At 38.0% G+C, this 27,891-nt stretch overlaps 1 protein-coding gene across 11 annotated transcripts in view; it reads left to right on the top strand.

Moving 5' to 3' along the window:
- The window catches only part of PARD3 (par-3 family cell polarity regulator), a 420,254-nt gene that overhangs the window by 150,820 nt on the left and 241,543 nt on the right, over window positions 1–27,891 (top strand). For 7 of the 11 annotated variants that reach the window (XM_042044374.1, XM_042044368.1, XM_042044367.1 and 4 more), the window contains exon 5: window positions 13,229–13,360. The exons of the other annotated variants lie outside the window; for them this stretch is intronic. In XM_042044374.1, coding sequence (XP_041900308.1) covers window positions 13,229–13,360 — 132 coding nt within the window. The remainder of the gene's footprint in view (window positions 1–13,228; window positions 13,361–27,891) is intronic. 11 annotated transcript variants of the gene reach the window in all.

Below are 27,891 nucleotides of genomic sequence, written 5' to 3'. Positions count from 1 at the left end.
CTTCATGTGAGTCAAGATTTTGTAGCCAATCTATTTCTCTTAGGAATGGGTATTAAGAATTTCCTTTCCCAGTATTAGCTACAATTTCATTTGTATTATTATTCTAAATTGTGCATTTTTGAAGTCCCTGTCTCCAATCTCTTACCAAAGTACTAACAATGAATTTTTACAAGTGTATTTGTGTTATTCAAGCTATAACAAATCCTCAGTACTTTTCTTATGTTAGGTTGTTTTCTTCAGCTACTCGGATAACAAAGAGATGGCTGTGCTTTGTTTCAGACTGTTTCATTGATTATAGATGACACAGACATTTTGAGAAAAGCAATGAGAACAATAATTTTCTTCTCAGTGCATTGGACTTGAGCACCCATATATCTTTTGTGAGTGGTTGGCACTATGTAATGTTTTCACTGCAGTTCTCTCTCTTGACAGCACAAGAACATATGTTCTTGGGCTGAGATTTGCAGCACAGTTGTAGATTAGCAACTTTGCCCCAGCAGTATCTTGCAGAAACATGAAAAGGGTTTCTGGGAGAGTTGCCAAAAGCTTCATCCACCTACTGACTCTAAGAAGTGACATTACTTTCAGCCCGTCACCTCTGAAGAGAAATAATTGACAGGTAGAAACCCTGTCCAAGTTTTGGAGGAATTAGCACAGGGGAAGTTGCATGTATCTGGCAGAAGGGATTTATTTCTCGGGGACAAGTGAGAGAGGACTTCTTATTGGTGTTTGTTTCATTTTGGGTATGAAGAATTTGGAATGGCAGAAAAATGGGCAGATGCCCAAGTAGAGATGGAATGAAGGGGTGAGAGTACTGCCATGCAAAGAAGGCTGTGAGGAGCCAGGACATATGCCAGTAGTTCTGGGCAAACAGAAAGGGAAAAGGGTGCTGGGGAAGAGCAAAAATACTCTGTTGAGGGGTTTGTTAAGGGCTGTTTGAAGGATCCTACTGATGAAACTGTAGTGCTGCCTGTAGTTACCGGGAAAAATGAAGTGAGACATCAGGATCTTCTGTGTCCCTCAGGAAAGAAGAGAATGATCAGAGACAGAGTTTACTTTGGAGGGACCTGAGCTGGTCCTGCAAAGACTTGGATGTATGTTGAACTTGAGATGCATTTCTGCTACAATAAGTAGGATGTTGTGATATGAAATCCTTGCCCTAAACTGGGCATGCATTCTCATCCATTTTTCAAATCATCTCATTGTAACGAAACATCTTATTTATTATCAGGATATCATAATGCACTCTGTATCCCTAGAATTGCAATCTCACATAAATTACTTTCTGTGTTTTTTACCTGTAAGAGCGACTGGAAACCAAGTGGTTTTAGTCCCAATGTACTCATTTATTTGCAGAATTATTGATTATTTACAAGTTATTTTAGTGTTATTAACTGTACTTAGCTAGGTAATTTCTGACTTTATCCTTCCCATGCGTGTTTTCAACCAAATGAATAGGTCTTCCCATCTGTGAAAGTATTCACAAAATTTGGCTCATGATCACCTCTAGTAGGTAAATTTTCTTCTTGGGATTTATTTTTTTAAATTGAATATAAAATTATTTTCAGATACTGTTTTTTGTGTGCAAGACACATACCTGTATTACCTAGTGACTCATAGCTTGACTTAATCCTGTCTCTTGCTTCCTTGAGCCATTCTAATGAAAAAAGAAGAAATCTCCTAGTAGAAATCTCTTCTCAGAGGCCTGGAGTAATACCTGATTTGCAAGCTGTAATTTTGTTTGAATGGTATTGAACTGTACAGGTGAACAGATTGTACACAGCTGAAGCATATCATGTGCTTTTTTCCACTGCAGTAAAATCTTTTTTGATATTGTTGTTTTCTGAATAACTGTTGATTTGAATCACATTCTTAATAATTCAGTACCAAGGCCTATTGGCTTAACTAACTGTCCTTAATAGATGTGAGCTGCATTAATGAAAATCATGTTTCTTTCCCCTTAGATGTCTGTGTTACAGTACTGGAAGAGTGTAAATGCAACAACCACTTATGTTGCATCTTATAATGACTGTGAATTAATTATCCCATATATTTTAAGTGTGTTTTTTTAAATTTACGTCTCCATTTGTGGTGAGGAATGGCTTATCATTACAAATTAGTTACCTGCTTTGATCCTGCTTTTCTGAAAGACTGAAGGCTTATCTAGTTAACCTACCTTGCTTAATGCAGGGATACACTGTGGATAACTGGCTTACGACAAACTTCCCACTGTGACTTTTCTGATTTTGATTCATGTATTGCCCTGTTAGAGATAACAGCATTGGTACAGCAGAAAGAATTGAAAATGTAGGTTAAAAAGGAGAACTCAAGAGAGAGAAAAATGTTTGTGCATGGGCTTCTGTGCCTCTGGCTCTTGGGTTCACCCACCTGCAGCAAAGCAAATGGCACACAATGTGCTCTGTGGGGTGGATCGGCAACAGCAAGCACATAACTCGGTGCACTTGGCACATCATTTTGTAATTGCTTTTTTCCTTCGCTTTTTGTCTTTGCTGTTTAGTCAGCAGCCAGATTTTTTGCTTATTTGTTGTTAAATGGGTTTGTCCATATATGTATTTTGAGGAGGAATATCACTGTGCCTTGTAGGAATAATAATAATTTTTCCTAGGATATGCTTTCTTCTAACTTGGAAACCTAATTGTTTTGGCTTCTATAAACTGCAGAGAAAGAATTTGAAACCTCATGTGAGTGATCTAAGTCTCATCTAGTGTCAATTACCTTACCTGCAAAGCATTGTGTTTCCCACATCTCCTCTTGCAGGTATTTTTGCTGTTCCCATGGGTTGAGACATACAAATTGATGAATACAAATTTTCAAATTGCTGGGTTGCAGGGTTTTATATTTATGTGAAAGATGCAATGCTTTCTAATCCTCTTTGTAAACAGAATGAAGAAATAGTTCTCTAATGAAATGTGTTTAGATAGGAGAAAAGCATGCATGCATTTTTTGAAAAGCTTCAGCAATAATGGTATTTCAGTTTCAAAATCAAATTTAAAGTGAAAATTAGTTTCATTTATCTTGGAGTCCTTTTAAACACAGCTTAGTGAAGTTTGCTTTGTCACTCTCACCAAAGACATGCTATTTCTATAGAATTTAAGTGTAATTCGGAGGATTGAAGAGCCCTGTATTGGAATTGTGTGTTGGTGTCATTTTATAGACAGGAAGTCCGAATAGCAGAGTGTAAATCTGTTAAATTGACTAGGGAAGACTGTGGACTAAAAGGCTGGGAGCAAGAGACCAAAGTGTTGCTGATGCTTCTTGGGAACCTTAGTCTCTGTTTTTGACTCCTTTGGATGGGAGGTACTGTGTACCAGGTGAACAGTATTGGTGAAGTGCTGTAATACAGCTGAATCTGCTCAGGAGAAGTTCAAGATAGCCGCAAAGAGCCTGGTATGTCTGTCATGATAGGTTTTAAACCCCCACATGATGAATACAGCTTCCTGATTTTGACATAAAAATGCAGTGTTTTAGACAAAAGTTCTGAGGGATTCAATAGCCATGAATATATCTTCATCCAGCTATATTTGAGCAGGGTTTGTTTTCTTTTCAGTGAGATGGTCACATTTTTTGTCATTTCAGATGTGATTTTGCATAGACTGAGAGGAAAGGAAAATGAGTGTGGGTTATCCACAGGTAATGAAATAAAGTGTTTTAATACGTAAAATATTATAGGAGAGAGATTAATGGAAATTCAAGAAAATGAAAGTTATGTGCATCAGTTTTCTTCCTTTGTGATAGTAGCTTGTTGATGGCAGCTCGTTATATGATGATTAAATAGTTTAGAGGAATTGTACCCCAAGAGAGTGCAATATAAAATCAACATAGTATGTGTTGTTCTTGTCCTGGGTAGCATGTAAAATTCATGACTTTCCCAGAATCACAGAACAGCTGAAGTTGGAAGGTACCTCTGGAGGTTGTCTAGTCCAGCCTGCTTGGTCAAAGCAGGGGCAGCTAGAGCAGGTTATTCAGGTCTGTGTCCAGTCAGGTTTTGAGTATATACATCTCCAGGGATGGAGCCTGTGCCAACTTTCTGGGCAATCTCTTCCAGTGTTCGGTCATTCTCAGAATAAGAAAATTGTTTTCTTATGTTTTGATGGAATAACTCCTATTTCTTTATGTGCCCTTTGCCTCAGGTGCTTTCTTGAATACCATGAAGAATTGTCTGACTTCAGCAGAGAGGCTGGTGATATTTTAATGCAATAAAAACTCTATGCAAGAGCTCAAAATTCCTGACTTTCAAAATGTGAAAAAACATACAATGTTTTTTATCGTCACCAGCAGGCTGGGAATAAGAGACACAAAGTGAAAAGTCCTTGCCTAGTGCGCAGAGGTAATAGCCAGTGTGCATCTTTTGATGCTGTGCTGTTCTGTTTGCTGAGGACTGTGTACATGGACAGGATTCAGCTGCTGGCAGCCAAAAGTCAGCCATGACCATGCATTAAGCAGGGAAAAAGCCAAAAACAATAAATCCGAAGTGAAGGTGTAATTTTCTCCATCTCCTTGGTTGTTCTACCTCTTTTTGCTCCAAGTCATCCGTTTGTGGATGCCCATCTGTCAGATCTCCTCTCTGTCCCCCTGAAGAGACAGATTATCAGTGCAAGATCTGAGAGCTGGTGAGTTTTTCCCATTTCTGCTCTCAGGCTGAGTGGGTCTGTTAAACACACTGCCTTTGTTCTTCATCAGTAAGGTAGGAAGAATGTGTATTTGTGTCCCAGCACTGTGCAATCCCATGTCTCACTCTGAGTTATGGGAGAGCAATGTCTTGAGAGCAATGTCTGCTCCATATGTGAGGGGACACGGTGCTGCATCACAAGGTGGGAGTGCCAAGGAGGGTCTGCCTGAGCGAGTCTCTTACCCGTGACAAAGGAGTGGTGGAATGTGCGCAGGTTGTTTGTCTTTTCACTTCAGGAAATGCAGTGTAGAGCACCTCTCTGAAAGCCAGTGAAAGCTATACTGAAAACAGAAAGCTCTCAAGTACACGGTATAGGATAATTGGAGACTTCTCCTCTGCCATTCTTCTAAGTGACTGTGTACTTTGTAAATTCCCATGTTTAGGTGTTCATCTCTATTGGTTTTAATTTTTTATGTTTTTGCAGCTCTCCCTGGGTTTGAGGGTAAAAGACTGGGCCTGAAAGAGTAGGTTGATAAAAGATTAAGTAAGTTTAAAAAAAAAAAAAGGTTAGATGTTCAGGTTTAATGGATTTTTTTATTTCCAAAGGTTAGAAGCACATATGTATTTCTTGGTAATATTTGGATCCGGATTTTGATCTGCTTTCATCTGTTTAGTTGTAACCTACAACCATGCAACCATATACACTTGTGGTTCAAGAGCTTTTGCAGATTAAAATATTTGTTTGTCTTGTTTCCTGATTATCAAGGTTGTGTATTGATGCAAAGCGTGTTTGGATTTTGGCTGAATGTGTAGCTAGCAAGAAAAATAAGTTTAAAGTACAATTCAGATTGCAGGCTGTGCTTCCCAACAGTGTTCAGACATGAACTTGCACGTTTTAAACAGTGAATATTTCAGCATTTTTTGCTAAATTTGTTGCATTTTTAAATTCACTTATCTCATCTTGCAGTGAATAAAGCCAAGACAACCAAGCAGTGTCAGAATAAAATTCACTCATGTGTGAAACTAATCAGTGCAAAGGAGTAGTAAGGCTGGGGAGGAGATGTTAAGCTTTAGTTAGTGGGGAAAATAAGCTCCAGTAAATACAGGAATTCCTAGTCACCTTCTGGGCTTACTTCTGTTACAGTTGATTTTAAGGCTGAAACAGAGGTCCCTTAACCTGGCTTTGTTTCACAGCGTGACAGGAGACATTGTGTGCTACCTTCCAGTTTTATTGTCTCTTTATAAATGAGCTCTTCAGCTCTTGTATACAGATGTCCAACTTAAGAGCTTGCCTGCTGAGCATGTGAAGTAAATGTAATGTGGACAAAAGCTAAAACCATAAGATGAACAAAGATGGGAAGCTGTTCAGTGTGAGGAAGACCAATGAGACTGCAAGGAGCCGAGGGTGTGTGTGCTGCTGTAAACTCAGATAAAAGAGAAACACTGGTACAAGCCCCTGGCTGGTTCCTCTCTGGGCCTTTCTCCACTGACTTCCACAGGAGGAATTCTGGCTGAGGTCTGAAATGGATTGGGAAGTTGGATGAGGTGATGCATGCTTTGCTGAGAGCCCTGTGGAGTTCTGGTCCATATCATTTGATATAGAGGCGGGCAGTGGTGTGGGTGACAGTGGGGAAGAGTGACTGGCTCAGTGTGTGCGAAGGTACCGTGGGTTTGGGGCATTGCCTTTGTGCTTCTGGTCTTAAACACTGCTCTTCTCCATGCTGGCCAATGTAATGAAGAAGGAGGGGAAAACCAGTTCCATTAGTCAGAGAAGACAGACTGGTTACCTCATATCCCAGCCTCCTTTCTTCATTTCAGAACATCAGATGCAAGTTTCTAAACATACAAACAGCCAGTTGCAGCATTTTAGTGGTATGGCCAACTAAAAGCATCTACTCGACATTTAAAAGGCTGCTGCTGGTGGTTTATAAGATATTCTTCATTTCAAGATCTAAATATAAGCTCTGTGAGAAGTCTCCTGTACCCCCTTGTTTCCTGTTTCTCTTAGCTTCTCAAATATATGTAATATTGGCATTCTATTTGTTAAATCCTATTTTCAGAGCCTACTTTGAAATAAATTCATTAGCAGCTTTTTTTTCCTTCTTTGATTTCTTGGATCTCCCAAGGAATCAGGTGAATCGTGTCAATACTTAAAATACAAATTATGTTTTCTCTAAATCCAAATTGGCATAAAACATTGTATAAATTTGGGTACAAAAGCAAATACCTGGTGAATATGGCAGGACTGTGCATAATTATATTGTTGCATTTTAACAGATACCCAGATATATTCAGGTGGATATACATAAAAATCTCTTTAGATACCTTTATAGTGGCACAGCAAAGGAGAATATTCACTTGAATGAAAAATAGTAGAAGGAAAAGTGGTTTATAAAATAATAAAAAGTGTAATATGTAGAGGAATCAGAACTGTAGCTTCATGACACTTGAACTGGTTCATTTATTTTTCTCTAAAATGGAACCGTGGAAAGCCATGTCTTTTTAGTTCAGCTTACAGAAATAAAATCCAGTTTTTGAATTACAATTACTGAATATAAACTGCTGTATGTTATTTAAGTTGTTTTGCATTATCCCTTGTGGGGGTTTATTAGGAGATTAATAACTAAAGAGTGAATGGAAGAAGCAGTTTCTTTCCTGTCCTTCTGTCTGAGAAATAACAGTGCACACTGTTTGGAAACTTCTGGCTTTGTGTGTGTATGTGCAGAGATCATGACATTTTTCATTTCTGTGTTGTAAACAAGAGAGATGAACAGAATGTTTTGGATAGGCAGTATCGTGTTTTTTAGTTAACTCTTAATTTAGCCCATGTTCTTTGACACTAAATGTTTACGTATAACACCACTTGCACAGAAAACTGTCTATTCATCATGGCCTGTAGTTACGGCTTTTTTTAAGGTCAGGCCTTGCTTGTCAGTCAAAGGATAACATGGAATATATAAATTGGAATAGAACAACTCTGGAAATTTCTGAGTGTAGGGTGATAGAACTTGAGCAGAACACTGGCTTTTCAATTGCTTTTTTCCTTGTTGACATCTAATGAGCTTTTCTAGAAGCATAATACATTAATTCCTTTCATGGAGCTATACAGAGGGTCATTTCTGAGACAAGTCTTTCTGAAAATATCCAAATAAATGTAGAGTGGTCATTCTTCTCATCTCTTTTCACCATAAATAGGGCATGCAAGTTCTTTATTAGACTATTATATTTGTATCTTCTGCAAATCATTTTTTACCAGTTGGAAATGACCCATGTTCTGGGTCAGAGCTGATAGGAGGCATGAAGCTGTGGTAATTCTTTAATGTGGGAGTCGTCTTTTACTATACTCCTTGGAGAATGGCCTGAGAGCAAAGATTCCTGATACTGAGTGACTGTAACTCTTTCCTTCTTCTATACACTAAATGGCTGGGCTGTATCTGGGTTATTGCAGCTTCTGAGGTCATGTTCTTCAGTACACATCAGAAAAAGAGCAACCTTGGGAAGCTGGATCTACTGGGAGCAAAAGGCAGCTCACCCAAGCAGTAGTGTCAGTTTTTCTTAAGATACATGGATAGCTGTAGGAAGTGACTGGTACAATTAGTTTGGAGGTAAACTACTGATGCTTGGGAGAAATTGTTGTTAAAAGATACTATGTTGATAGAGAGCATAGTTCCAAGTCTGACATCTATGTAAGTAGGGTTTGGGTTTTTTAATGGAATTTCTGTTCATGCAGTGCATCTTTTGGTTGAATTAATTTTCCATACGTAATATATTTTTCACATAAAATAGACATTATTTATGCAGTCTTCTTTGTTTTTTGGTTTGGTTTTTCTTTTTTTTTGTTTTTTTTGTGGGTTTTTTTTTTTTTTTTGGTTTTTTGGTTTTTTTGGGGTTTTTTTTACAAATGGGGATCCACTTAGTCTTATCCCATATTTATTTGTCTAAAATCCAGTTAAAGAGCAACCACAAAACCTCAACCAAATAAAAAACTGCAGGAAGCTGTTTGCTAGATCATCAGACAGCATGGAAAATGGGTCTATGTGTATATTATTGCATTTATAAACAGATGTTTTCATCACACAGAGTTACTTACATAAACTATGTGAATGTTTTGGTAATTACAGCTTTTAGCATCCTGTCTGAGAGTGACACCAAATGGTTCGGGGTCTGACATGGTCATAGTGGAGCATTAAAAGAGAGAAGAACAGCCTTTATTGCCTTTACAGTGATTCAACAATAATATTTGCCCTTGTAGACATGAATTTGCCTGAAGTCTTTCAAGTGAAATTATAACCTCAAAAGACTAAATAAAGTCTCATCTCTTATCACAAATCCTATCCCCAGTCTGCGGCCATAACAAGGAACTAAACCGTACAAACAAGCAGTCTTTTCCTAAGTACATAGGATACAAGGAAAAAGACTGGATAGCAAAAAATGATCAGTGCCCAAAATGATCTCTCTTAGTGACTATCCTAAAGGAGACATGCGCTATTTGCTAGAAAAAATTAAAGTGAAAACTTGGTTTGCATTTTTGAATCATATTTCAGAGGTCTTCAATCTATTTTACCCCTGTTGTAGTGCTGTCTAGTGTAGGTTTTTTTTTTAAATAAGCAACCAAAATTTGCCACACTTTAGCCATTCAGAAGGTGAAAAAAAGGGAAAACCCAATTTCTTCACTATTTGGAAAGTGGCAAATGAGTTAGCAGATGTGGAACTGTCACCATACTGTGTGGAGAATGTTCTGGTTGGGTTGTGGTGCAGGGGTACAGCTGCAGGTTAAAATCACAAGTGCACTGACAGCCAGTAATTGAAGTACACAGGTCATTCTAATGCATCATTTAGTCTACAAGCTGCAGAGTCTTTGATGAGGCTCTTGTTATATATTGCAAATCATCTGAAATTAAAAGTACAGCAAAATTGCTTCATTTTTCCTGTCCCCTTTCACCCAATCCTCCAGCAAAGCCCTCAGGGACACCATGCTGAACTGAATTGTAAAGTGTTAGATTATGTGTCCTCATTAAAATGACTCCAAAATGCTGCAGTTAAGTGTAGTGGTGGTATTATGACTTGGCAGTTTTAGTATTATATTGATCAATTTCCATTTCAAACGTGATAAAGCTGACATGGCCCATGGTCCCCAAAGATGTTTGGGAAAGAAACTTCTTTTTAAAAAATTAGGGCATTTAGTTGCAGCTGATGGTGCATGTCAGCCCTGATCCCAGGAGGGCTTACAGCTGCATTTCCAGAAGAAATGAGAATTCCCTGTGTGACCCTGATGGCTTCTGTACCATGAAATCTTCTCCTTTATGGTACTGTAACTAAAAGTCACACACGCCTTTTTCAGCTGGATGTTGGGAGCATGTGTGCTAAATCTAGATCATGCTGAAGGCAAGTACAGCTTTCTGGATTAGCAACTGAGTATTTTACACAAAAAGCCCCAAAACAATATATATGTATTAAATAACAGACAGTATCCCAGCTGGCTCAGTAATTCCCAATGTCTAAGCTGCAGCGATGTTTTCCACCTGCACCTCTACAGTTTTTCAGCACAGCTATCTTTGAATTAGCTCTGGCAGTAGCAGTAATGGAAACCCCTGCGTGGATGGGGTTACAGGTGGCCAGGAGCACCTTAAGGCTGTGTGGCGTAGGTGTCTGTGAGATGCATGGTGTGTGGCAGTGCTGAGAGTGCTGATCCCTCTGCTCCTCCTCCAGCTTGGTGCTTGTCCCAGTGCTGTCACTCGTGGGCTACAGGGAGAGCTGTCTGCCAAAAAGCAATGATAAAGAAAGGAGTGGAGGACTTGTCTGCAACTGGTTGATCTTCTGATGTTTCACTGTTTGGCTAACACCAACGTGACTGTGTGTGTGATTGCAGCACTGGTATTTTATTCCAATCTGATGATAGCACTATTTTGAGCCTCTGGAGAAAGGTGAGAGTGCTGAGAAACAAAAAAAGTTACAGAAACCACATCTCTCTACCATTCCAGCATTTATTTCTGCTGTCAGAAAAAATTGCTGAGTGACTTGGATGCCTTCTGTATAAAATGAGCTGATTTAAGTCTTAGCAGGAGAAAGGCAATCATCTACAGAAATGGGCTACAAGCAGAAATACTTTGGTAGGTGGGATGAATGTACTCTTCCTGTCAGCACAGATAATATTAGGCGTAGACTCTGCAAAATTCTTGACATTAGTATAGATACACCAAACAGAGGCCTAATTTAACTCTCTTAGCTTAGATAATTCCACTTACATTGTGTGCTGTGACACTTGAGACTTTTTACAGCACAAATTTCCAATATAAACTTTGTGCAATGTGACTGTCCAATGTGATTCTGAGACCTGGTGATTGAATGACTGAAGAACAACACATCCCTAGATGAACATCTTTGCTTCTCTCTTGCTCTTGCCACACACTCCCATGCAGGCATAATGGATGCTGTGTGGAGAGTGGTCTTTGTGTTTTATAAATAAAAAAGTCTTTCTAAAAAGTTTCTGTTGAACGTTGTAAATGTGAATCAATAAAAAATGGAATTATCTATAAAGTACAGAAATACAGAAAACATCTTGTTACATAGGAAGAAATTGCGGTTCATTCAGACTAGGTGATGGTCTGTCAAACAGTGGGTTATTGTTAGGTGACAATAACACATGCACCAAGTGTATGGGTGATTTTGTGCATAAAATGATTTTTCGTTATTTCTTTGTCAGATTATGATTTTGTTGTTACACCTGCCCACCACTTTGAACAAGAGAAATTGTTGTTTTGGCTTACATGAACTGTGCCACCCCTGTCACCTGAAGAGAAGAATTGAATAAGAGAAGCAACAGTAAAAAATCAATTTGTACACACCATTCCCTGGTTTTTATGGCTTTGCTGAGGGACAGTTGTACAAAGCTGACTTCTACTTCCCCTTTCTAAGCAAGACACTGAGCAAGTTTCTAGTTTGCTGTGTGTTTAACCAGAACTGGAAAACTGGATTGTTTTTAGTTGCTGAAAGACACAAAGTTTTAACTCCTTTGTGGTAGGGTAAAGTAATTTAAGATGGTTATTTGTTAGGCTGGTTACTTGTGCAAACATATTTTTACAAAGTTACCTTGTGCTGGTTGAATTTAAGCTTTAATGTCTTGAAATGGAAGACTTATTTTATACTACAAAGTCTTTCAAGGAAAGAAGTTGTCATCAGTTAAGAAAGAAGAGGTTTGATATGTCTGGGAAAAGATTGGTCTTGCACAGGAAGCTTTTGAAAACTGCTGTATCTCACATTTAGACTAAGACCTGCATTTCTTAGCAAAACCTGTCATATATTTACAAGAAACAAAGTTGTGAAGGACAATTGTAAGGGAGTTGATGCTTCATCTAGAATATTGGACTAATATCGTTCCAGGCCAAAGAAATATAAGTATGGCAAAAAGGGAAAGGAAATACTTATGATGGAATGAAATATTGATTTAAAAAAGGGTCAAAAATCTGTGTGCTATAAATAAAGAAAACAATAACTTAAAGAAAATAATAACTGCAAGTGTGCACTGGTGTTGGTTTATTATTTTAGAGGTTTTTGAGATTCCTAAAAGTGGTAGTAGTGCAAAATATGTAGGACTACAATCCTGTTTTAAAAATAGATACTCTCTCTAGATTATCTGATTTGGCATGAGGATAGACACACATTGACTGGAAAAAATACTCTGCTTCTGAAGGAAGGATACTTACATATATCGTGGTATATTTATAATCCTCTTTTGAAAAGCTAAGCAGAATTTCAGCTCCATGTATTATTTCAGTTGGAAGGAACTAAGCTATGTAATCTATCAGTAACACTGACTTTAGGCTACAGGTAACTCCCATCATTAAAAATCTGCCTCTGTGCTTTTGTTGGCTTTTAGTGATCAGACTGGGTAAGGACTAATAACCTTTAGAAGTTGAAGAATTTGTACAGCTTGTAGGAAAGATGTGCAGACAAATTCATCAATTAAAAAGAAAGAGAAAAATTATCAGTCTCAGTAGGATCAATGTATCTCTGTCAGCACAATCTCCATCTGCTGCTGTTCTACAAATGTGACTGTATTTGTATACCTTCAGGCAAACCAGCCAAAGCATTATTATGTGGAATAATAAATTCAAGTTTTGAACTCTACAGCATGCTATTCTGGTCTAAAGGACAGTACCTGGAGCAGTGAGACTGCTTTCATTGTAAAATTGATTACATTCAGAGACTTGGGAAAATTATATGGTGGCTGTAGCTGTCACTGAATGGGCTCATTTGGTACATTTGCTCTCAGTGAGAACAAATCTGAGGAGCATGATGCTCTGAAATCCTTGCTGAGTATGTACTTGGAATCTGTGCACTGGAGGTTTGAGGTTGGAAAAAGAGGAAGGGAAGCATGAGTGGGTGCAAGATCTACAACTCCACCAAGGCTTTAGTTGGGCGTCCCTGGCATTAAGGAAAGGGAGCTCTTGCCCTTGAGTGGCCGAGCAATCACGCTGTCCGTGAGTCCAGCCCTTGGGTCCAGTCTTCCTTTTGTATTCGTTTAATAACCAGCTGCATTGTTAATGTGCAAGGACTGGTTGTTTTTTATAAGACACTTTTTTGTTTCTTTTAAACTAGAAAGATGAAAACTACAGAAGCCTACCACGAGATACTAGTAGCTGGTCTAACCAGTTTCAGAGAGACAATGCTCGTTCATCGTTAAGTGCCAGTCATCCCATGGTGGACAAGTGGCTGGAGAGGCAAGAACAGGTAATATATATGTGTATATATATATTACTTTATCAATCTAATCTTTATGCTACTCCAAGCTATTACAAGGAAGTGTATTTGTACCTGACATAGGCTCTCGAACTGTAATAGAAGCACCAGCAGTATGCTGACTAAATTTGTATGGGATTCCTTCTGCTTCCAAAAAACCTGCACTAAGACTGAAATGGACTCCTGAAAATGATTTAATTTTTGAGTTCATAAGCACATAAATATAGTATATGGAGTGCTGCTGTTCTTCACAACTGATACCAACAGTTATTTTAATTAGTATTATTTTGATAAACACTGCCATTGAATTCTAATAATAATAATACATAATAGCCAAATGTGGGTCAGTTTTGACACTGCACTTTTAAATGCTTGTTATTTTTAACACCATAAAGCATATTAATTATAACTTTAAACACAGTGTTGTATTTATTTAGTGTGTATTTATATTGCTTTTTATCTTAGGCTTTTTTGAGACACTCAGTAGTTCCAATGTGTGGTTGTTGTTTATTTATTAATTTATTTATAAGCTGGTAGTCACAGAGGTTTAAAGGTCTGAAATTCAAATTACCTAGCAGTCACTTCATGTCTTTGCATGTGCTTGAAATTTTCGAAGAAGTGTCTTCAAGTGTATACAGAAAATGCATCTTTAATATGGAAATTGGAAATACAACAGCAAGCTCATATGTAAGGTAGTGCATATGTAGGATTATTACCTCATTTTTCTTCTTTATGCAATGTGACATGAAAATATTGAATTTCTGCATTGAACAAAAATGTACAGATTTTCTATTTTACAGCAATAGGGCATAAACCAGAATTTGCTTTGTACAGAAGAGCTTCAAAATGAAATTTGCTATTTGACACAGCCCAGTGTTTGTTACAGTGTAGTGTGTGAATGGAGGGGAAAGTTTATAATCCAACACTGGGCTGCTGTCCTGGGACTGCTCTCCTTCACCCACAAATCCCTTACTGATATTTGGAGTCCAACATTGCCAAATCATATCATACTCCAAACATTCTTTATTCAACCCCATTCTTAATTTAAGAAGAGCTAAAACAATATCACAGAGTATTAAAAAAACCCTAAACACCCTCCCAAATGTGAGCTATTAACTATTTTTGTCTTGTAATTATCTGCAAATTAATTACATGTTCTATGAGAAAAATTCTGTCTTTGGTCTTTCTATTCTTTCCTCTACACTTTTAATGCCAATGTTCCTTCCTCCAAGAAGATGCAGTGTTAGGTTGGTGAAGTGAGCTGCTGTCTCTGTATCAGCCTGTGCTGAAAGAGAAAGTCGGTGCCCAGATTTGAAGGCACCTCCTGTGTCAGTTCTGCTTGTTTGATGTTTTTGAGGCATATTTCCATGCATCATTAGATTTGTACTGTGGCAGTTAATGAAACTGTTGTCTCAGCAAAAGAAGTTGGATTAGAAATCTTAATAGTGATCATCTTGTAAAATGTCAGGTACATGAAATTTTAATATATGTTTCATATTAAGCTTTGTATTGATTTTAGTCTCTGAACAGCTTAACTAGTTCAATTTGTTCACCAATCAGGTAAATAATTTGCCAGTAGGGGTAGACTGGAAGCATATTTGTTGCCAGCATATTGTTAACTGTTTGCAGTTTGAAATTGTAAATACGCTGTTCGCTGTTTCTTTAGAGCAAGTTTTCTGCTTTTTGTTTTTGATTGTTTGTAGTGGTGGTGGGGTTTTTTGTTGTTTTTTTGTTTGTTTGTTTGTTTTTGTTTGTTTGTTTTGAGAGAGAGAGTTTATTCTTTGAATATGTTGATGATTCTGCATATACCTGGAAGACTAGGATCCTTTTGCAATTTCATATCAACAAGGTAATTAATTAGACTGAAGTCTGTTTAGCAGGATACATACAGGACAAGAAAGTCTGTTGGGAGAGTGGGATGCACTATAGGGAAGAGAGGAAGGGCCTGGTAGGGGATGGAGTAGCTGCAGGCAGAGATATTCTTCCACACCTTTTGGCATTTTTAATATCTTCTTCAGTATCCTCTGTGGTTAAACCTTGACTTCTAGAAGGGGAAGCTCAAGCAATGAGATTTCAATCTGGCATAATCAATTAATTTAGCAACTTGCAGTTATGTTCCCGTGTGCTCGGCAGAGCTGTGGGAGGGGCTGAAGTGCTCTGTGCACCCTGCCAGGCTGTGCATAAGGAGTAGCAGACAGCAGGTCTGGCACCAAGGATAAGGCAGCCAACAGTGCCAAGAAACCTGTAGGGCAGAACCCATTACAGGTACCAGGGGTACTAATAGTCCTGATCTAACCTGCCTTTATGGCTCTTGAGAGAAGGTGGTAGAAAACATTGGGTTCATCTTGCAGACTCCAGAGACTTCTTGTTCGATGAAGGCTCTTCTGGCTGGGCTCAAATTACTTCTCTCAAAGCTTGCCTCATCTCTTCCTTTTGAATATAAGGCAAAAAGGGATTCCAGGGTGATTTTTGTCACCTTCTAGCATAAATGAACATTCACTGGAATTACATTTTGAAGGTGTGATGTGCCCAAGAAATACAATTATTTTTGTGCGGACAACACCTCATTTCCTATAAACAGCACTAGGAAGCAAACTGTAATTCTACAGCATCACAGCTCATTCTGAAGATGAAACTACAAGAGACATTGTTTCTAGGAAACCATTATAAACTACTGTAGCAGGGATTAATAAGGGAACAGAATTAGATATGTTCAAGTAGGTGTTAGAGAAGTACTTCTGTAATCTTGTCTGGGGTTTAGCGCCTAAAAATGGAGAAATGCATGAAGCCCGTTAAAATTCCTGGCAGTAATTGCTTTTGCTCATATCTGTTGAGTTTTACTTGGGCTCTGGTAAATTAGAGTGATACATCAAATAAATGGAAAAGATTGTCTGCTTTACGAGTCTTTTAAGGTCTTCTGGTTGTATGTGCTGGTTAGATATATCTGCCTAGCAATTGTTCCCAGTTAGTTCCAGAGCCCCCTGGTTGTCCACAGGGCAAACGATCCATGTGTTTCTCAGTAACTTGGTATTTCTCAAGCCCATGAAATAAGTTATGTGAAACGCTGTACCAAAGAATCATTTCACCACTGTGAAGCCGAAAATGCAAATTCAGTTTCAGAATACATTTAGAAAGGTAAGGATTTTAAAGGGACTTTTTATAAGAGCATGTAGTGATAGGATAAGGGGGAATGGCTTTAAACTGACAGAGAATAGGTTTAGATAAGGATGAAATTTTTCACTAGGAGGGCAGTGAGGCACTGAAACAAGCTGCTTCGAGAAGTTGTGGATGCCCTATCCCATCAAGGCCAGGATGGATGGGGCTTTGAGCAACCTGGTCTAGTGAAAGGTACCCCTGTCCATGGCAGGGGGGTTGGAACTATAGGTGAACCACTGTGTGATTCTGTGATTGTATTTTTTACGCTTTCACTCAATTAATTTTTTCTTACAGATTGTCAGGTTCTAGGGAAGAAAAGTGCAATCTTTAATTTGATTCTGAAATATCTTAAAAAGAGAAAAAGTTGGTTTTTATTCTTGGCCTTGCCCTCCAGAACACCTTCCTTTTCCCCACAGCAACCAAACTTTAAAGAATAGTTGAAAAATCTTATTTTCTCTGAAATTTATTCATATATATGATAATGCCACTTTTCTTTGAGAGTTCTTTTTTCCCTCAGTTCACCTCAAGACTTGCTTGGGCCCTGATCAATTCTGGCCTCATGCTGTTTCATACCAGGGAGGCATGAAAGGGAATGCGTGAAAGAGTTCAAGTTTTTACCAGTTCCTTAAGTTTAGGTACACAGAAACTTTCTCTCAGGTGGTCATTTCAGTTTTATTAGTTAACTATTGGAACTGACAGCAAACAAGACACATTGAAATGAAACAGTATATTCCTTGCTCAGCTGGTTGGGAATTGGGTGTGAGGACAGCAGGAGTGGAAATCATAAACCAGCCCCAGTTAAGTATGAAGCAGTTGATCAGATTTGCAAATATGATGAGTTTGGTTCCATTAAAACTATATGTAAATCTATAACATATATATATTTAAATACATTTATGTATTTAGTGTATATCTGTATTTATCAGTGCATGAAAACAAGGTAGGAGATGGGGTAAAATTTCATAGTTGTTACTGAAGAACATGTCTGATTCCTAAGTGCCCTGTAGCTTTCTGGTATGCAGTAAAAGCCAGAGACTAGAGCAACTCAAATGCATTCTGAAATGGCAAGAGAAGCTGGTTACTACTGCTGTCTTCTTGTGCAGAAATGTGCTGTATGGAACACTTCCCTTAGTTACCTTTGTTCAGGACATCTGTCCAGAGTAATCTGGTACAGTTTCTCTGGTTCCTGTTGCAGCAAGATCAGACATGGAAGTAGCATAAGGGTCTTGTATCTCGAGCTGTAGAGTACCTGCCTTCAGCTTGTATTTTCAGCAAAATAAGGCCTGCTTTTAATATGGTTGAATATGCTTTCTTCAAACATTTGGATACTATAAATTATTGCGTTTCAGCACTGTCAGTTGAAAAAAAAATAATCGAAGCTTCAGAGGTTGGTTGGTGAATTTAAACCACTAATTTCATGTGGATTTGTCAAATTTTCATTTAACAACAAAAAACCTGGTTCTATTTCATGCCTTAAGAAAAAGGCAGCAATGCAGCTCATTTATTTTGTTTGTTTCTAGATGTTTCATAGTGTTATAGCTAAAGTATATATTTTTATTTTCTCTAATGTACCTCTTTTGTGCTTCTCCTTGTCTGACAGGTGTATTTCAGCTTTTTTCCCTAGGTTTTACTTTTCTAATATGACTGTAACTGCAGTGGAAGGGTCTGTGAATTCTGTTTCATGGCCTGAAGATGGGGAAGCTAAAGGGTGGAAGCTCTTATCTCAAACTCCTCTCATGTAGAGATTTAAACTGCAGTAAAAATTATCGTTGTTATAAGGAGCTGGGCTTTAAGATTTGGAAAAAGGAATACCTAGGCTTAAGTTGGAGGAATAATTTTTAACTGGTCATCCATTACTCCATAATATGTCAGGGTAGAGTCTATTGCTTTCCTCTCTCTCCGAGAACCGTGCACTTCATAGTTTGTCTCTTGTGATAACAACCTTAATGAACATAGAACCATGGCAGTATATACATTATAAAATACAAAAATGGTTTTAAAGCTAATCATACTCCCTATAAAGGATTTCTGTCACAAAGATACAGAAATGCATGTGTTCAGAGCTCTAGGCATATTGCAGAGAGCTGTCTTTTTGGGGGGTCATTGGTGGAGGTCCCATGTGAAAGGTGGGGGGATGTGTGTGTGTAACCATGAGGCTGCCCAGGGTTTGTGAAACTAGGCAAGAACACTCTGAGGCTGATCACGGGACAAGTAAATGTCACCAAATGTCATGTGTTTGCTTGTTTCTGGCTTGGCACATGAGTAATTTGGCACAGTTGTAACCAGGGGCAGGTAGAAGTAACCAGTGGAGGATTCACTTAAGGTTTATGTTAATCAGAAAGTTGGCTGGAAGACCTCAAGGTGCCCCTGCAAGAGTTCAAAGTCTCCCCAATGCCATATCCACTTGTAAATAAATGTTTTTTACTGCTTGAGATGGGTTCTTGGCCCTGTGATTGCACTGGCTTCACTCTGATAGGGCTGTCAACACCCTGAGTGCTACAGCAGTTGTTTCTTCTGGATTTTGTTATATGAAGATGGTGAAAAGCTTGTTTTGGCCCAAGAATATTTTCTCTTAGCTGGTGCTTCTACAGGTAATTAGGTATTGACTTCTCCCTTAATTTCTTTAGATTGGCAAGATGTGAACTATTTCAGCATAGGAGCTCAAATGCTAAGATGAAATGTAAGCTGTCAAATGCTGGCTTCTCAGCCTCCACTCAGCATGAAGAGGGACAGTTACAGCTCAGCAAGGGCAGTGGTCTGAGGCAGCCAAATGCCCTGTTTGGCTGCCAGAAGAGCACCCTGACATCTTGGAGCTGTTACTAACTACATGTGTAATAATGATTTCCTTATTTTTTCTCCTTTTTTCTTTCACTAATCACCTCTGCGGAATATTTTGTATATGTAATGTCAAAATTCATACACAATTTCTAATAGTATTTGACTTGCCGTAAGACTGTTGTGGTGTTGGGGTATCACTGATACGAGACCACAATTAAGTAATTATTCTCTAGATTTGTTTCAGTGTTCTCCCTCTGCTGCATTTATTAGATAGGAAATATGCTATGCATAGTGAGCTCCAAAATGAGAAACCTGTATTTCAGTGATTATGATGTGAGTATCTACAAAAAACTGTCCAAACTCCTCCTGTTTACCACTGGAGTATAGATCTGCATCAAGCTGAGGCGTGCATGAGCTCAGCTGGTCGCTTCCAGGCTGGACCTGCTGAGCTGCTTCCAGCAGCTGAGGCTGCGGTGCTGGGGAAGGTCCCACAGACACGTCTCGATCTGGGGGATTGCTGGGTTCTGTGTTACATGTCAGAATGCTTAAAAAGGGGCAGGGAAAGGGACAGCAAGTGCTTATGATGGGCATGCTAGTTCTCTGTTTCTGTATTTATGGTTTCTGCTTTTAAGGTTAAAATTTTTACCATGTTTTTCTGTGGTGAGAATCAGAATCACAGGTCTGTTCTAGGTATAAATCTGACTTTGGATCTAATTTGATTCAGATCCAGATTTCTAAATCTAATAATAATTTCCATATTTAAAAGCCATTTGATTCTGAAGGCCTATCTTGATCTTTTTCTTTTTTTTATATATTCCTACACCCATAGAAGAGTTTTCATGTCTCCTGAATTCAAAAGAATATCCATGTTTTCCTGTATAAGCCTTACATGTGAATATGTTAATACAGATATTTGTTAAATATTCTCTGAATGTTTGTGTATAACCACAGAAACAAAGAAGCCTTAAAGAGAAAGACTTATTTTTATGCTGAATGTATCAGTATATACAGAGATAGAATCAAATTTCAAGATACAACCAATGCAGTATGTATTAGTGTTAAGAAAATATTTATGTGGAATTTAGACATCTGTCCACTTGTGTAGAAAATGGACATTTATGGACATGACTGTAATTGTATATTTTGAAGAGAGAAGACTCTTCTTATTTGTCTTGGAGTCATGAACAGATTTGAAGTTATTTTTCAGTGCTGAGGATTTCAGTTTATATGAGGTAGGAGGTTGGAATAAACAGCTTTATTGCTTGGGGACAGCTGTAGTGGTGATGCTTTTATAAACACTGTTTCATGCTGGCATCTATCTTGTTCTCCTTTCAAAAATAATAAGTCATTTCATACTGTGTATTAAATAGGTGAGACAGTTGGGGGCTACAGTCTACTTTCAGTTATATGCTGCTGTGTAGATACGAATTCAGTGGCAGAATGTAACTCCATATGTGTCCACATTTAAAAAAAAAAAATAAAATAAAGCCAAACCAATGCCAGAAAAGGCAATTTTACAAAAATATTCATGGCTTTTAATTATTATAGGAAAAGACATGCATCATGTTCAGGTGTGTATATCTTCACACTCAAACACTCTCACTCTCAAAGATGTTTAAGTATAAGCAGGCAGATGATGGTCTAGTCTGAAATTTAAAGAATCAACAGCCCATGTGGGAAGACACCTGGTCCAACCTTTTGTGGGAAAGAGAGCCTAGGTGAGACTATCTGGCACCCTGTCCAATCCTGTCTTGACTACCTCCAGTGATGGAGAGTCTATCAGTTCTTAGGGAGATTCTTCCAGTGATTGATTGTTCTGATTATAACAAAACCCCCAAAACCCAAAACTAAACCAAAACAAAAAACCACCACCACCAAATCTTTCTTGTATTAAGATGAAATCTTTCTGATGCAGCTTGTACCTGTAGCCCCTTGTCTTCTCCATGTGTGTCGCTGTGAAGAGAGGGCCTCTGTCCTCTCTGTAGCTACCCTTTAAGTACTAGAATAATGTGATGAGGTCCCCCTGAGTCTTCTTTTCTCCAGGGAGAAAAGACTTAACTTCCTCAGTCCTTCTTCACAGTGCAGGGTTTCCAACCCTTTAATCACCTTCATGGGCCTCCTCTGAACCCTCTCCAGTGTATCCTTGTCTTTCATGCACTGTGGCAGCCAGAACTCGACACAGTTCTGCAGGTGCAGCCTGACAAGAGCTGCATGGAGCAAGATATCACAGCTCTGTCTCTGCTACTACCTGCTATAAGACCCACTCTGTTTTGCAAAAACTTTTTGAAAAGTGTTGTCACACATGAAAGGCATTTTCTGACTTGCTAGTAACCATACACTGCTATTTGTCTTCCCTTTTGGACCAAACTATTTAAATAATCCTGTTGTTGTGGAAATTTATGGTAATGAATTTACCATACCAGCAAGATAAATAATACTCTCTAAAACTGCAGAGAGATGCTGTAGGAAGCTTTAAATTAATTATTTCTGTTAGTTTTTTGACTGTTTTCTAAATACTTTGTGGAACAATATTATCTCGTTCTTTGTAGACTTCTGTCTGTCCATGGCAGCAGGTCAGATAAGGACATCTGAAAATCCATTAATGGCCCTGGGAAAACATTTTGTCAAAAGGATGTGTCCAGTGATTTTTTTCTTCTTTGTTTTCTTTCTTCATGGTGTGAAAAAGGTTTATCTTCTCATGTGTTTACTTTCTAGTCAAGGTGTGTATAATGTCTCCACACTACTTGCTTATAACAAAAATGGTCTCTGTTTTCATAATGTGCTTGTTGTTGCTACTGTGCTGTGTCCTCAGTAGTCCCGATGGGAATGTGGCAGGAGTTAGCCATGTTCAGCTTGGGGTGGTGGCGGTCAGTGGTGCCACAGCTTCCCCCCTGCACAGCCCTGCCTGCCTGGGAGAGAGGGGGAGAGGTGGCCCCTGGGATGGCAGAGTGAGCAGCACTGAGCAGGAGCTGCAATTATGGAGTGCCAAAGTAATGCAGAACTGAAATACATTAGTAAAATTAAAATTCGTCCTCATTCCCTTGGTGGGTAATACAGTTAATGAAAATAGATCTAACCAAATTAAGATAATTTATTTCATTAGTTTACAGCACTGTAAAACTTTTCAGGGCAGTACGGCCCTTTGGTACAAACCTGAAATAGATGCAGTTCCACTGTTCACTTCAAAGACCACAAAGGTTAAAACTTTTAAGTGTATTAAAGCAATTCTGTTAATTGTGTCTATAGAGGATTCTCCCTTGCCCTTCTTGGTGAAGTATTCCTAATTTAAAATTCACATTATGCTCGTTCTGCATTCTAGTCTTTTAACCAAAGTGTAAATATGTGACTACTTGGATCTTCAAGGCTAAAAAAGAAATTATGCATTTTTGTTTCAGAAGGTGGTACTGGTAGTACATGGTATTGATATTTTACCTTTTTTCCCCTTTTATTTTGTATTCTTACTTTCTCTGCTGTACCTGTTTCTTCTTCCTATGTACCTGCTTAATGGTTTGTAATACAAGTTGCTGTGGGGCAGGAGCCAATTCCTTGGAAGGAAAGAGGTGCCATCTCTACACTCCATTCCCTAAATCCCTCTTGTGTTTTATTTTGTAGAGTCTTGATGCAATTCTTTTCTATGTTCTATCAGGAAGACACCATTCAAAATTAGAAGGCTATCCCAGATGCTGTGGGTTTGGTTTTTTTTCACAGAATCACAGAAAGATTGGGCTTGGACGGGACCTCTGCAGATCATGTAGTTCAACCACCTGCTAAAGCAGGTTCACCTAGAGCAGGCTGCACATGATCGTATCCAGGCAGGTTTTGAATATCTCCAGGGAAGGAGACTCCACAAACCCTCTTGGGCAGCCTTTTCCAGTGCTCTGTCACCCTCAAAGTAAAGAATTATTTTCTTGTTCCTTTCAAATTATAAGAAGCTCCAAGATTGATAATTTACTTGGCTTTGTTGTCAAACCAAGCTTTTGTAAGTCTGCATTAGAAGTCAGACTGGTCTTAGCTTAAGCTTCACATTAACTTAATTTTCAGTTCACCTAATTCACATTGTAGAGTTTTCTTGACCTTAAATGGAAAAATAAGTGCCTTTTTGGTTTTTTCTAATACTGTGATTTTCTTCCTGATACAATTTTTCTTCTAAATGGCTTATGTTACTTATTTTAAAGTAATATTTATATTATTAGTTTGAAGTGGAAATTTTAGGCTTTCCTACACAAAAATAAAAACACTTCCTACACTAAAATAAACTTATCTGGACTTGAACATGGATATGAGAGCTTTTGGCTTCTTGTTACAGTTTTTAGGGGAGGTTCAGGTAAATCACTGCTGAGACCTGCAAGTCAGTTAACTCCAAGCAGAACAGAAATTAAGACAAAGTGGTTGTTTTGGGTAAGGGAAAAATGCAGATTTTACCTGAATGGGAAACCTATCTTTATCTAATTTATTGAATAATAGCAGGATGATTTTCATATTTTTCCTTTCTATGGATTACTAAATGGGGAGGAAGGTGCTTTCAGAAAAGGGCCAAGTTTATCCTTTCTGTTGTGGAAGTGATAGTTAATTTATCTTCCATTGATGGAAATAGGAAAGGTGCTTATTCTTTAAAATCCTGTGTGGACAGGTCATTTTAATGACATGATTGAACTTTGCTGTAAATGGGAATGATACTATGTAACTTAGAGTTAATAATTGAGTTATGTGGAAGTAATTTGTCTGGGTTTTTGTTTTATTTTGGGTTTTAAATTTAATCTTGATTTTATTGCTTAAGTATGAGCATTTCATTATTGAATGTAGTACTCTGGCTGTATTAAGTGGTTACTTTAATTTATAGGATACTTTGAGAAATGTCATGATTCTCATGAAGCGACACAGCAAGATTTAGAGAGTGCAGCAACTGAGTGAATGGAATTACGTAATACGACTTAGTTGATGGGAGATACCATAAGATTTTAATTTATTTCCTCAGTATAACTGGGTGAGAAAATAAGATAATAGGCCAGGCCTGCCAGTTCATTCAATGGCTGATTTGAAAATAAGTCCATTCTAAATTGATCTTGAAACTCCTTGGAGTTGCATATGAAATGGTCAACTTTGTATCCAGGGCCAGGGAAGGGGCGAGCAGGGACAAGAGGATCTCAGCTGGTTAGGAAATTGGGATGTATGAAGAAGTTATTTACTTCTATATATGTCACATACAAAACAGAAAAAACAATAATACCTCTCTTTCTTTTTTTAATACCTTGATCTGATTTAATAAATAATTAAAAATCTTCTCAAAAGACCCAAGAACTAATGGCCAGCTGCCTTGTGGCACTGGTGAGGCATTTTGCTGAATCCCTGTGCCAAAGAAAGAACACAAGTGTGTAACTGATGCAGTTACCCTGGGTGAGGGAGGTTCCATACTCAGGATACACAGCATTAAAGCAAATAACAGCACAACTAGAGTTTCCATGAAGAAGCAATCAACTGAATGAACTAAAGAGTTTCTGTAATAAACTGCTGTAAAGATTTTACTTTTCAAACAAATACTACTTTTCATGTTGATCTCTTGAATGTGATATTTTAAGAATAAGAATCATTGCCCAGATTCAATATTAAGGTATTATTTTCATGCCATCTGCATGTGATTACTTTAACTTCATTTGGATTGAAATTTTTTATGCTTCTTTTTCCAGCCAAGAGATGACCCTTTATGAATTTGAAAAAAAATCAGTTGGCTATTATTATTTTAGCACATTTGCCATTGAAAATATGGCTTGTTTTCACAGTTTAAAAATCAATGTTAAGGGCAGTATACATATAAAAGTATTTCTAAAATGGGAGAGGGAAAAAAATTACCCTTTGGTTTGTATACTGCAGTCATTTTTACAGACCATGGAATAAACACATGAGGAGTGAGGTACCCATTATGATCAAAACCTCTGGTTCTCTTACTATTTCTTCAAAATACTAGGCAGGAAGCCAGTTTCAGTCACTTTGTATCAAAGCTTAATTTCCTCTTCCTTTTGGATACCCTCATTTGTCTTCAAAAAACTTTACTTTCCTAATGTGTAGGAATTAATGGTTGCTTATAATTTCAACTCATTTATCCAAAGCACAGACTAAATTAAATGTCCCAAAAGAAAGTGGGCATATCTGTGAGTATCTCTGTTTAAAATTATTGAAAGTTGCATTGAGTATTCCATCATGCCATTTTTATTTATCTTGGTTTTCTCAGCCATAATTCTTACAACAAAGCACAGATTTCATAAAGCAGGCCCATCAGTTGTTCTTGTAGTTACACTTCACCGCTATAAATAGCTTTCTCTTCATGAAAACTCTTTTAACTCATCGTCTTATCAGAACTGATGATTTTGCTGGTGACTTGAAGGTCTTTAAAGTTGTTCTCTGTGCAAAAGACATAATATTATATTTCAGTAGTATAGTGTGTAGTGTAGCATTATGGGTAGGTGAAATTAATGTAGCTCAAGGACTCTGACAATTTTTTTCTCTAAATTTCCAAATGTCAGTCTTACTGAGAAACTGAAGATTGGGTGGGAGGTACTCCAGCTCCATACTGGTGTGTCAGAGGACAGCAGAAAATTCTGAGATGTAGGCTGGGAAATACGTAGGAAAAAAATGTTAATATATCAGAATCAGTCTGAACCCACATATCTACCTACACCATTGCAACACAGCTCACTAATGATTGTTTAATTTTATGGCTTCTGGTGTTTGAGACACTTTGTGAATGTAGAATAAAAGGAGGCACAGTTGAAGAGTTGTGCCCTCCCATGGTGGCCCCTGGGGGTTTGAGCATGTTGGTGTCAGGCACGCTTTGACTTGTCTAATTCCAAAGCCAAACCTCAGAAACCTTGGGTGAAACCAGAGCAGTGCTTGCGTCTGCTGAGTGCAGCTGAGACTGTTTTGGGTGGTGGGAGTCACTTCGAAACCGCCCCTGGGGCTGTTTCAGCAGAGCAAACAGCAGCTGCTGGGGCTCACTCTGGCTGGGTGTGCTGGTGAGAAGTTGTACCTCTCGGGGTCATCTCAGCCAGGAGACTCTACAAAAGATAAAGTTCATTTGATTCATGACGCTACCCTTGTTTGCCAGTTTGAACACAGCAAACCTTCACATTCATTTTTATAGCTCAGCTTTTTTACTGCTCATCAATATAAACATTAGAATTAAATGAAGCACACGTCCATACTTGTTTGTATACTAGAAATACAGAGCAATTCATTAACTGCTCATTTTTAGGAACACTCTTAAAGTGTTGCCACTGATTACATGCATATATATACATGTGTATGAGCATCTGTATGTTTAAATGTGTCTGTATAGAACTTTAAAACTTTCATACAAAGCTTTTTCTTGAAAAATTTTGTTTAGAAAATACATTCTTGTTGCTGAGTTTTCAGTCATTTTCCTTATGTTGTGATTATCTTGATGGCATCAGTAATTGTTTTAGATAAGGAAGTGCCCAGTGTAAACTTCTGCATACTGGAAGAGGTAGTAAATAAATATAATTTTTTTTTATTGACTATTTTTTAGCCCTGCAAAAAGCTGTGGTCTTTATAGTTATGTCTGCAGCTAGCCTGAAATGACAGTGATGGCATAGGATGCTTGGTTTGTTCAGTCACAGAGACCAGTATCAAGTGAATTAATTTAACAATCTGGAAAATTGGTCTTACGTCATGTGTTTTATAGTAATACTAATAATTATTCAAGTTTAGATTCTAAGAAGATCTTTTAGGAAAGGCTGAACTTCAAGCATATAGGTATTACACCTCAGTTTCTCGATTTTCAAATCCTGGATTATTTTTCTTTCCCTGTTTTAATACCAGTAGTCTAAACTGGGATAGCTTCTAGGTAATTGTGGTGATTAAAATCTAGGAGACCCTAACTGAGATTGGGGTCAGCAAAAGCTATTAGTTGTGGCAGTGTTTAACAACAGGGAATCTGGGAAGCACAGTCCTCCTTGCATGTGGAGCAGGAAGCTTGAATATCGTTTCAAGAAGGAATGTTTCAGAAATGCTCAAATAACCAGCTCATGCTCAGTCCTGTAGTATTATAAATCTGTAAACGGATTCTGCAAGTCACCTCTCTAATCTCAGTGACAAAGTTAATTTTTTTTTCCCCCTGAAGACATTAATTTCACAGTGTGGGATAGTTTAACTTGCTTCCCTTCTGTTTTAGTAGACTGGCAGAGCAGATATCACCGTCTCTGACACATCATTTTTTCTACATACAGTACAGTGTACTTTGGGGCTCTAGCACAGCAGTAGACTCGCCCAGGAATCACAATCTGGGATTATTGTCTTTGTGTATCCTCAAGGAGTAATATTTTAAAGTCACTGCATCTGTTGGTACTTAAGAGCATGATTTTTACGTTTAATTTTTGCCAGTTTTCACCATCTGTGTGTCTGTTTTTTGGCTCCTTGCTTTAATTTTTCAGTTTAATTTCTCAGTTGCACTGGGATTGCTTTCTCTTTCTCACACATGCTCTTTTTGAGTCATCCATGAACTTACATATATTTTAAAAAAAAAGAAATTATTTACAGCAGTTGCATAATAAAATTCTTGGCCTTCACATATTGAT

Source organism: Corvus kubaryi, unplaced genomic scaffold, assembly GCF_017639235.1.
Source record: "Corvus kubaryi isolate FWS band 111438036 unplaced genomic scaffold, C.kubaryi_AGA036_p1.0 37398, whole genome shotgun sequence".
Taxonomy (NCBI): domain Eukaryota; kingdom Metazoa; phylum Chordata; class Aves; order Passeriformes; family Corvidae; genus Corvus; species Corvus kubaryi.
The sequence above is the reverse complement of the archived record's forward strand: the minus strand, read 5'-3'. Positions and strand labels throughout refer to the sequence as shown.